Source organism: Meles meles, chromosome 17 (genome assembly GCF_922984935.1).
Source record: "Meles meles chromosome 17, mMelMel3.1 paternal haplotype, whole genome shotgun sequence".
Classification (NCBI taxonomy): Eukaryota; Metazoa; Chordata; class Mammalia; order Carnivora; family Mustelidae; genus Meles; species Meles meles.
Genome location: NC_060082.1, coordinates 7,381,407 through 7,393,488, shown reverse-complemented (window position 1 = coordinate 7,393,488; position 12,082 = coordinate 7,381,407). Strand labels below are relative to the sequence as shown.

Below are 12,082 nucleotides of genomic sequence, written 5' to 3'. Positions count from 1 at the left end.
CAGTGCCAGCTCCCACCTGGCTCCTCTACTCACCTCCCTCTCCCAGATCAGCCACTCCCTTCGCTCTGCCCCTCCATCCTAACAGCACCTACTTGTGTAAAAGTCTCTGCCGTGCACATGGTTCTCAACTTCTGTTTTGAGACATGGCACAGAATTATGATTTTAATGATCATTTCCCTGCTAATGGGTTTAATAATCTTTATGTATTTTTAATTAGCTATTTGTAGTCATTCTTCTGTAAATCCCCTGTTCTTAGCCTCTGCCCATTTTTCTATTATCCTTTTGCCCTTGGTTTGTAGGAGTTCTCCGCGTGTTAGGAACATTACACAGGCTTTCTCACTAGGGATGGAGCTGCTCTGCTGAGTAGGCTACAAATACCCACAGCCCACTTTGTCATTTATCTCTTAACTTCATTTACATTAAATTTACCTGTGAGATTTTAGTATCTGCCTCCTGTTCCCAGTCTTTGCAGCCTACTGCTGTTTCTGAGACACTCTATACCAGGGCAGGTTAGGAAAGCTCTCCAGTGAAACAAGGAAACTCAGAGCCAGCAAGAAAGTAAGTACAAGGGATAGGAAATCCTTCTGCTCAAAATCGATCTATCAGGCCAAGAACTCATAACTCCAATGGGACCAATGAGGCAAAACAAACAAAGCTCTCTTAACAGAATTAACTGGCTTTAAGAAAGAAAGAAAGTCCACTTAATTACTGCTCACCTATACAAGATAACTACCTCCAGACATAATTTAGGAGGTATGTTAATGGCTTTAAACATCTCATGCTAATTCACTAATAACAAGAATCAAGTAAAAGAACATGAGATATACTAACAGCAGAACAAGTTTTCTTGCTCTGGAACAGATAAACTTAAATAGTCCGCCATTTAGTGAGGGAGGAGAAGGAGACTTGAGGTATCCTGCAGGGCTGTCAAATACTATCCATGATTCATTCTGCATCTTGAAATTATACTCATTTTATTTATAAAAATCCTACTTACTCAAGTCTCTCCAATTTCGTTAACGCTTCCTGGTGTGCAGTATTTAACTGGTGCATTTTGTCCAGAGAAGATTTCTGTCAAAGCAACTTTCATATTAGTGCTTTTCAACACAAACACAACAACATGTGTTTAAAAAAAAAAAAAATCTACTGGTACACGCTGCAAAATGCTTAGTCCTCAGCTTTCACCATCAGAATTAAGACATGTTTAAGAGAGAACAGGCATTTGTGACGAGTGAATGAGGAATTTACTTATTCACACATAAATGCTGAGTCCTTACCATAGTCAGGTACTGGGATAAGTGCCAAGAATAATACCCAAGAAGTAGTAGTTATAGTTGGGACTGAAGTAGCTCATTCTCCTCGAAGGGTCAGACACATGCATGTAAGTCCACAAACCAAGCTGCTACAGGACTAAAGATAACGACACCCGCCAACCAGGGTAATGGCTGGGGAGGAGCATCACGGGTGCTTCGTGAATATGATAGACGTCTGAGCTGTGTCTTTAAAAAATGAGGAACAATTAGCCAAGCAAAATTGTAGGTTTCTGTGTGTGTGTTAGCAAATCCACGTGAAGCTTTGGAGAGTGTGTGATGTTTGGGAAGTTTAAGTTTGACATGATTTGTACAAGGAAGTTTCTATTTATACAGCTCAGTGTCACTGGAGGGGAAGTTCTAATAGTCTGGTGTTACTTTGGCACTTTACTAAGAATATGATAACCCAAAACGGGGACAGATGGAAATGAATCACATGGATGACCCATAATCTTTCCAAATTCTCTAAATTGTTGATGAAATGAGTTTCCATCTGTTAAAGTGATTTACTTGGACTGGATCTTATAATGCAATGTTGGGCCAGCATGATAAACAAAACATCATTTTAGGCCATTCTTTAGAAAGCAAACATAAACCCCAAATATCTCAATTAAATAAAGAACACTACAGCATAACTCCAAAGGAAAAAAATGTGCATTTGTCACTATTCCTCCCCTTACATAACCTAATATAGGAAAAGGAGCCTCAGTATAAGATTAGAACAAAAAACCCCAGCCTTTCCCTAATGTTATCCAATAGCGAAGAAAATCTCATTCTGATACATGCTTTCCATTAACAAAAATCTGTAACTTACATAAATATTAAAATAAATGATTCTAACAGCCATATGACAATTAGATATCTGTGACTACTACTTCAAAATAGATTAGTAGTTCATAAGTGATATTACTAATCTGGTATGTGACTCAAAAATATATTTAAATCTTACATATTGCCAAAGAAATTCCATATATGTCTCACGACATGCTTCTCTGAAGTGAATGAAGTTGATAATGCCACTTAAAAACCGACTTGTCCGTTTTGCCTCTAAAACAGAAAGCAAGACTTGTTAAGTAAATCTTTGAAACAAGGTAAAAATAAAAATTCATCCTCTCCCACGATATACTTTGCTCATAGCGCCTAGAATAAAACTGCGTGCATGCTATAATTAACATGTGCTCTAATATAAAGATCAGAATTATCTTTGCATTAATAACTTAAAAAAAAGGTAAATCATTTTTGGCTAAGATAGAATAATAAGGAACAAATTTTATTCTCCCATCTTAAACAATAAGAAAACCAGATAAAATACACAAAGCAAAAATTTTAGACACCAGATGACTGGCAATACAGCCATCCCTAAGAGAAACAAATGAGGTGATCTTTGGCCAGTGATAACCCTGGAACAACTGCCAACAGCAGAAAGTATCCCAGGAGGGAGTGGCCGCAACCCCAGGAGCAGAAGATCACAGGGCTACCCTGCTGAAGACAAGATTAAATTTATAACCCAAACGCATGTGGGCATATGCATCCACATTACAGAAGAAACAATCGGTCATCAGTTTGTGGGATGCAGGTAAAGCGGACAAAAGGGAAATTTATAGCACTAAACACCCGTATTTGGGAAGAAGAAAAGTCAAATTAACTTCCTCAGCTTCTACCTAAAAAAAAAAAAAAAAAGGTGGAGGAGGGGGGAAACAGCAAATCCAAACTACTCATGAAAGAAAGGAAAAACAATATAAGCACAGAAAACAATAGAACAAAAACATAGATAAAATACAGAAAAACCAATGAAACCAAAAGCTGGTTCTTTGAAAAGAAAAACAAAATTGATAAGCCTCTGGCCAGACTGGTCTGGGGAAACTACAAGAGTGAAAAAACAAATGAAAAACATCAGAATGAGAGAGGGGACATCACTACTGAACCCCAAGACTGTTAAAAATGATACAGGAAAATTATGAACAACTTTATGTTAATAAACTTGCCAACTGAAATAAAGTGGATAAATTCCCTGAAAAAAGGAAACACAAAGCTCACTCAGGAGCGCTGGCAGTAAACCGCCAGCATTTGATATTATCAGTGTTTGGATGTGTGCTATTCTAGTAGGCGTGTGGTGGTTGGTCAATTGATTTTTGACAAAACTGCCACAGTAATTCAATGGGAAAAAGAAGAATATTTTCAATAAGTGGTGCTGAAATAATTTGATAACTATATGCAAAAAAGAAAAAAAAATATATGCAAAAAAGAAAAAGACCCCGACCTTACATCGTATACAAAAATTCAAGCATTACATAACAAAAGCCAGAACAATATGTTTGTGGCACCTGGGTGGCTCAGTCAGTTAAGCGTCCAACACTTGATTTTGGCTCAGGTCATGATGTCAGCATTGTGAGATCTAACCCAACAAACCGCAAGGAGATCCTCTCTCCATCCCTCCCTTCCCCGCTTCACATAGGTGCTCTCGCTCATTCTCTCTCATAAGTAAATAAATAATAAATAAATAAAACTATGATATGCTTAAAATATATGAGTAAAATCTTAGCATCTCTGAGGCCAAGATTTCTTAACAGTACACACAAAAAATGGTTTTATGAATCATTTTTATGAAAACAAAAAAATTGATCAGTTAGAATCTTCAAAATGGAAATATATTTTGCTCTTCAAAGGACACTGTTACAATATTCAAAAGGCAAGTAATAGATTGGGAGAAAACATCTGCATAATCCCTCTCTGATAAACTATGTGTTTTTATAACATCTGAAGAAGGCTTACAATTCAATAAGAAGACAGACAATTCCAAAACCAAACAACAACAACAACAACAACACTGGGGTGCCTGGCTGCCTCAGTAGGGGGAGCATGTGACTCTTAATCTCAGGGTTGTGGGTTTGCCCCACATTGGGTGCAGAGATTACTAAAAAAACAAAATCTTAAAAAAAAAATGATTCGAAAAGACACTCCACCAAAGAAAATATATGGATAGCAAATAAGCATATTGAAATATGCTGCTTTTAGTCACCAGGAAATAAAAATTAAAACCATTAGATAGTGATACAGCCACTAGAATGGCTAAAATTAAAACTTTCCAGTATCAGTGCAGGGGAGGACGTGGAGCAATTGAACCTAACAGACGCCGCTGATGGTCTGAGGCCGCCACGTCAGAAAACAGTTCGGCAGTTTCGTAAAATGTTAAGAATGTACTGAACACATGAGCCAGCATTTCTACTGCTGGGTAGAAATGAAAACACAGGACCTCAGGAAGACTTGTAAGCTAGGTTCACAACCATTGTTCACAATGGCCAGAACGTGGAAACAGTCCAAATGTCTATCAATTGGTCACCGAGTAAATAAATCGCAGTTTTTATTTACAATAGAGTGCTATTCCAAAATAAAAAGAAACGAATTACTGATAAATGCAACGAACATGGATGAATCTCAGAAGCATTCGGCTAAGTTAAAGTCACCAGACACAAAAGAATACAGACTACTCTTTCATTTATATCAAATATCAGACAAGTCAAGAAACAATAGTGACAGAAAGCAGATCAGTGGTTGCCAGGGAAAAGGGCTCGATCAGAAGTAATCAACTGGGAGGGGACCCGAGGGAACTTTTGTAGGGCCATTGAAATTTCCACACATGATCGTGGCAGTGGCTATACAACCATGTACCTCTGTTAAAATTCATTTAGTTACACATTTAAAATTGTTGAATTTTTATTTTTTGTAAATTATAGATCAATAAACAAAACAAAAGGGTAGACCAGAAAGAGGAAAAAAACATTTTTAAATAGCACACTGAATCTCTTGCAACATAAAATAACTTGATGTATATATATTAGAGTCAAAAGAATTAAGGGACATTTAAATAAAGACAAATTGACATATTAATATCATATCAAGACTATTCTTACCACTGCTAAAAGATACTTTCTTCAGAGTAAAAAGTAATTGCTACATTGGAAAAAATTGATATGATGAATCCACAATCCAGCTTGCATATTACTCATATTCATGCTTTCAAATTTACAGGATATCTTTTAAATGTAAGGAGTTAAGAAAAATGGATCAGAAAAACAGCTTTCCTGTGGACCTTCAAGGGAAAACAAATCCAGTAATAGGATATGAAAAAACTCATACTTAAAATTGACTTTCTAAAGCCAATTACCTGTAGTTTGTTTTTTTTCTCCCTACATTTATTGATGGAGAAGTAAAATATTAAAGTCAAATATTAAAAATTGTTTTAAATTCTCACTTACTTGGATATAGAATATCAGCAATCTCAAAGTCATTCACCCGACAGATGGGCAGAAATGAGTCCCTTAAAGATGAAGTGAACAAAGAATATTTTAAGTTATATATAAACAATTTGATATAAACATTTTATTTTCCAAGAGATTCCTGGATATGTTTCTCAATGTCCAAAGACCAAGTCAGAAGTCTACTACCATGCAAAGTCTGTAGCACAGAAATCTATGTTTTCTGTACCCTATGCCAGTATTCAAGCAATGCCAAGGTATAGTTATAAATTCTAATAAACAACACACACTTTTGGAGGTACTAGGACTCTTTAAAAAGTCAAAACCTTTTAGATTCACAACATCTTAAAATTCCACTGAAAGCAGAATTGAAAGTGCCACAGAGGGAAGCAATTAGTTCTATTTGAAGGAAGTCTACAATTTTCAGTGTGCTGATGGAGTGGAGAGGGAGATGACAAATTCTTTCCCCAAGAAAATCCTGTCATTAAGGAAGCTTAATGCAAAAAAAAAAAAAAAAACAATGAATGTATGTAGTCTCGGAAAAATAAAACCCCCTTACTCACAGATGAATAAATAAGTTGCTGACTGGTAAGAAGCCTTCCATGATATGTGGATACATGACTTCTGAGTTCACTGGCATCTAAATGTAATATCACAAGATCTAAGTTACACATTGATTAGATAAAATGAGAAAAATCTTCAACCTCAAAATTACCTTTTTTTCCCCTTAAGTAGGCTCCCTAAATTCATGACCCTTAGATCAAAAGTCATACGCTCTCCTGAGCACTCCCTGTTAATCATAAATTAAGAACAAAATAACATTTATCATTAAATGTTGAAAACTTAGTTAACAATAAAGATCCTAGCACAAAACTAGAGTCGTTACTAATAATGCTAGGTTCACAGCACATGCTCAGTACGGATTTTTTAAATGAATGAACAAAGGGGTAAAGTCAGCATTTACTACGTCAGGAACCATGTTGAGCATTTTACATGTATTCTTCTTTAATTTTCATAACTAGCCTAAAACACTGTGTCATTTAAGTCTTTTAGTACTCTTGTCTTACTAAAGCTATCAATGTATGCCACTACTATGCCTAAGATTTTTCTGCAAGTGACATTAATTTTATATAAGCCTTTTGATTTTGTTAAAAATAAAGTCAAGAACTTCCTATCCTGAAACCAGTATGCCATGTGAACAAGGGAAATGCAGCAAAACAAAGTAATTTTGCCTCATCTTATACCTACCATGTAAAAATGCTCCAGCCGAATTCCATATACTATCTGCAAGGCTCTCATGTAGATCATGTGCAAGACTTCAGGCTACAACAGAAAAACAACTTTTTAATACTCCGATGCATGACTTTCCAGCTGAATCACCATCAGCTGCCATTGTAGACAATGGATGCAAAGAAAAGAGTAATAAAATTACTCTATTTCTCTTGAATATTTCATTTTTCCAAATTTTAAAATACCTATGTACTTATCAGTTTGCCCAGGTGTAATAAGTGCTCAGTAAGATCAGCCGTTTAAGCTTACATGCAGCATGAGAGCAAGTATACCCAAAACCAATCCAAGGAATCCATCCGCAACAGGGAAGATGGTTTAGTCTTTCAAAATAGACTGTAGGCATGAGGCAGACACAATGGCACGCTGAGAGTGTTTTTGTTTTCGTTTTTTTTTTTTTTTTAGGATCATGGACAAACTTATTTTATGCTTTAGATGTTAAGGTTTCCTGAGATGTTAAAGTTTAAATGAACACTATAATCCTGGGGGGTATAAATTTAATAGAGTAGCAAGGCATTTTCAAAAGTTTTCTCTTTTAATTCAGGAGCTGCCAAATACTGGCTTGTAGAACTTGTTCTGATCCATATACAAGTTCATTTATTTTGAGATTATTCCTTCCATTTTAAAGAATTTAAAAGGGACTGAGATCAAAAAGTTTGAGTTCTACATCATTAAACCGGGTTTTATTATGTTATCATTTCAAGATGAGCACAGGAAAATGGAAGGAGACTTTGGGATTTTCTGTGACATATAAATAGTTCATTTTTGCATTTAATAACAAAAGAAATAAGAACAACTTGTCAAAACAAGTCGATCCCCCCTTGGGGCATAATGCAAGAAAATTAATCTGTAAGCTTCCAAAGAGAATTGTTTCCAAGCACTTTTTATGGTTGGAAACCACTTGGAATAGGCTCCTTCAAGCCCTACCAATAAATGATACACTCAGACCACCACTCCAATAGTAATAAAAAATTTAATATACTTTAATACATCTATGATTTAGAAGTGTTCTTTTTTTTTTTAAGAAAACAACCATATTAAGGAACTGAATTCCTAATGGAAATGTCGATGTCACCTCACACATAAACTTAACATTATTTTAAAATTACATTTGGTGACAGATTGCTTCTGGATTAAAATGACTGGCCCACATCAAGTAGTAGGGTACATGACCTTCTGCAAGTACTATATGCTGAGTAGTTTCATTTCTTTTTAAATACCATCATCCACATGCAAACACAATCACATCATACCTTTGGATTTGGATAAAGATCATTCTTGGACAGGTTTTTACCATCAGCTCCTGTTAAGATTTTGTTGCGAATATGAATCACAATCTCAGCTACATTATATCTGGGGAAAGACAAAGTTTCCATCTTGGGAATCTCCGGCTAGTTGGAAAGAAGAAAAAGCAAACGTCAGAAACATGGCACAACTAGCTGTTCTCTTTACCTAGAAGCTGATAAACAGAAGCAAAACTAACAAGCCAATGTCGAACCATTCATAGTCATGCTAACTATCATCAAACACCCTCATAAGATAACACAAATCACATACATATGTATATCCTAAATTATAAATGTGTGTGTGTGTGTGTATAATATATATTCTGAAATGGCTCAGTCATTCTCTAATTTCCTAATGCTATTCTCTTTCATATGGGAAAGAGGACTTTGCTTGAATATACATGAAAATCCCTGTTTTTTTTTTCTTTGTTAAATTTGGGAGACTTAGGATTTAACAAGATTGGTTCTGAGAATTAATCCTCAAGGCAAGATATGGGCAACACTATCAATGGAAGCTATATATAAAGAGTATCAACATAAGGATAATAACTCTGATCTCACATCCTGTTTGATGTATACACAGTGAGGTGGGTAATAAGATTTAAGATGCATATGGGAAGAGAGAGGTGAAAAAAACAGTAAAAACAGAATGCTGTAATTGGTGGGAATTTCAATCACCAGAGAGAGAACTTAACAACTACCACCACTTTCCCCTAATGTCTTCAGATGTGAGCTACTCCCACCTGTGTCCCCCTACAGCAGTTGTTCTCACCATTTCGCACCAGCCCCCACCCCCGCCCGGGTGGGGGACAGCAGGGTATGTGTGGAGACATCTTTGGGGGTCAGGATTGGAATGGGGTGCTACTAGAATCTAGTGTAAGTGCCCCAGCTGCTGCTGAGCAACGTACAATGCACAGGAGTCCCCCCACCTCCACTGCAGCAAAGAATTATTCAGTCCAAACGTCAATAATGCTGAGCTTAAGAAATCATGTCCTAGAGCCTTGCATTTAACTGTTATAATGCCTGCCACAATTTGTGTATTATTCTAGGACTGTGACACTACACTTTGAGCCCCCAGAGCTGACGCCTTTTCATTTTCTTACTTCGAGCTGTGCCCAGAACAGCAGCGGTGGCAAGAGCAGGAGGAGCACCGGCCACAGCAGCATCGCCCCTGCCTCTCAGTGAACAATACTGGGTTTATTACATACAGATCCCCTACTCAGCGAGGAAGTAGCATAATTCAAAAGACCCAATGTGAATACATTCAGTTTTGCAAACGAACTGAAATGACCCCAAATTCTGGAAATCCATTTCTTTAGGTGCCTAATGTTTCATAGACTATTACAGCTAAAAGAAGTTTCGACAATTTGCCGAACCTCTGATAAATGTGGAAAGCCATTCTGAAAGATGTCTGACAAACAACTTTGCACTTCCCCGTGAACACGTGCAAACATCACAAAATTCACTAACTCCCAAGGCAACTTTTTTCCACTTCAGTGTGGTTCTCATGATTAGGTAACTCTTCCTCACGCTGTGCAGACATCTGTTCGCTGTAATCTTTACCCACTGGTCCTATTTCCTGTCAAGGCAGCTACAAACAATGCATTAACTTCTGTTTACATGACACCACTTTAAAAAATGTGAAGAAAGATATCACATCTCTGCTTAGCCAACTCTTCTCAAAGATTAAGTATAATTTAAGTAGAGCCATTACTTATATGATATTATTTTAGAAACTACCATTCTACTCACTTTCCTCTAAAACGATTTTGTCTATTCTTCTTAAAATGTAATGCTCAAACTGAACGCAATACTTCAGATACAGGTTGCCTAGGGCAGAGTATTAATATAGTAGACATCGGCCACTGCTAATCTAGTCTATGACTGTAGCACATACTCTCTGTCTCGGTCACTGTCCCTCTCTCTTTCCTACACACACACAATCAAAGAAAACTCCCGGAACTCCTTCAGTGTGACCCACTGATATCAAGCCAGGACTTCTCTATGTTTTTCTTATATAATTATTTGAACCGTAAGCAAAAATCTGCACTCCCATTACTGAATTTTATAATTTCACACTTTCATTTCATAGTCAGCATCTTTCTGACTCCAGATCCTGACACCTCACATATTAAATGTCCTTTTCAGCATAAATACACATTCCTCAATTTCATCTAAGTCATAGATTTAAAAACCACTGACAGAAATACTTGGCCAAAAGATTGTAGAAAAAGTCACTTTTTCAAAACAAGCTACATCCAGATCAAAGATTATCACAATAGAGGGGCAGTCAAGCAACAGACTCCTGGTTTCAGCTCTGGTGCTGGCCTCAGGTCAGGAGATGGAGCCCCAGGCCAGGCTCTGCGCTCAGCATGAAGTCGGCTTGGGATTTCCCTCTCCCTCTACCCTGCCCCTCCCATTCGTGCTCGCTCTTGCTCTCTCAAATAAATAAATAAATGTTAAAAAAAAGTATCACAAGAGAGAAAGAGTGGACGTAAAATACCTTCATAATCATTACTGCACATCCTTCTCTAATGTGTCTTGCACATTCTATCAGATTAATCCTTACTAACACCAAATGCATCATGTAACATCTTTACAAAAATACTTCAATTACCCTACCCACTACATCAAATTCAAACTTTTCTGTTGGTTTCTAAAACACTCCAATATTTAATACATCAATGAATTTTCTGTTTCAAGTTAGTCTCCTCCAAGATGTTTCCCAAACTCCCAGTGCTCCTTTTTGGAATCATCTCCCATATCCAGTTTCTTTCTTTGATAGTACAATTTCCGTTCCAATGCATTTTGGGGAGGTGGGGGAAGAGGCCTTCCAGCTGAACAGTACGAGGTCTCTAGTGGGATAAAGCATAAACCACCTAGTAATACACGGAGAGTGACCCTCAGGCCGCCTAGCCAGTAGGTGGTATCAACTGCTCATCATCCCTCTGGTTTCTTTATACTCGCAACACCGAGAAGCTGAACAGAGTGGATGCTGACAGAAACCTGTTCAATCGTACACTCTTCGTTTTGCTAAAACAAGCTAGTTCATGAAATCAAAATTCCGGGAGGCAAAGACTAAACAAAAACGACCTCAATAAATTAAGTAAAAAGTTTCCTGAACTCGCTCAGGGAAAATGAACGTGCTATGCACGCGTAGTGCCATACACACACCGCCCTTTTCCTTTGAATCTTAGATTAAGTATGACCCCTTCGCTCTGGCCAAGCGATGTGTGCGCCACGGAGATCTGTGCAAAGCTGACGAGCGTCTCCATCCCACCGCCTTCTAAATAGATGGGTTCAAAAATACGAGTACAAGCTTCGACTGGCCAGCTTCAGCTCGAGTTTCTCCTCGCACGGTCTATGGGGCACCACACACTCATCGTTTGGCAGGAACTAAGCTCGGGTTGTTTCTGGGACCAACACCAAATGAGAAGAACCCCCATCTCCCGGGGCCGGCTCCTCCAGACTCCCCCACCCCAGCGCGGCGCGCAACCAAGACACTGCCAGGCCCGGGTGTGCGCTCCGCCCGCGCCTCCGGAGGGACGGCGCACTCAGGCTCCCGTCCTCCCGCGTCTGTTCGCGTTCACTCACCGCGCCAGTCGGCCGCCCGCGGGAGGGCGAAGAGCTCCGGCGCTGCTGCAGGCCCAGTCAGAAGTCAACAGACATCAACCACCGACGGTTGTCTCTTTTCAAACTTGCCGCCGCCTCCTGGAAGTCCCGCCCCCTCCGCCCAGCCCACTTCCTCCTCGGCCGCCGCGCCGGGTGCCGGTAAGGCTCAATAGACTCGAGGCGGGCGGGGCTTGTGCCTCGAAAGAGGGCGCCGGGCTGGGGCCGGAACCGTTTTTCGCGGCGTCGGCGTCTAGTCGGACCTGGATTCCACAGGAAGTGGGAGCGCAGCGGTTTGCAGGAAGGGCTGGGAGATCGAAGGCTGTGGTTGCTG

At 38.7% G+C, this 12,082-nt stretch overlaps 1 protein-coding gene across 1 annotated transcript in view; it reads right to left on the bottom strand.

Annotated features, from left to right (window-relative positions):
• NUF2 (NUF2 component of NDC80 kinetochore complex) overlaps positions 1–11,857 on the bottom strand; it is a 29,624-nt gene extending 17,767 nt beyond the window's left edge. The window contains exons 1-7 of the mRNA XM_045981944.1: positions 11,734–11,857; positions 8,107–8,244; positions 6,815–6,889; positions 6,130–6,206; positions 5,567–5,628; positions 2,260–2,357; positions 998–1,071 (exon numbers count right to left, since the gene is read on the bottom strand). Of these exons, the coding sequence (XP_045837900.1) occupies positions 998–1,071; positions 2,260–2,357; positions 5,567–5,628; positions 6,130–6,206; positions 6,815–6,889; positions 8,107–8,229 (509 nt within the window). The 5' untranslated portion in view covers positions 8,230–8,244; positions 11,734–11,857. The remainder of the gene's footprint in view (positions 1–997; positions 1,072–2,259; positions 2,358–5,566; positions 5,629–6,129; positions 6,207–6,814; positions 6,890–8,106; positions 8,245–11,733) is intronic.
• Between the last annotated feature and the right edge of the window lie 225 nt (positions 11,858–12,082).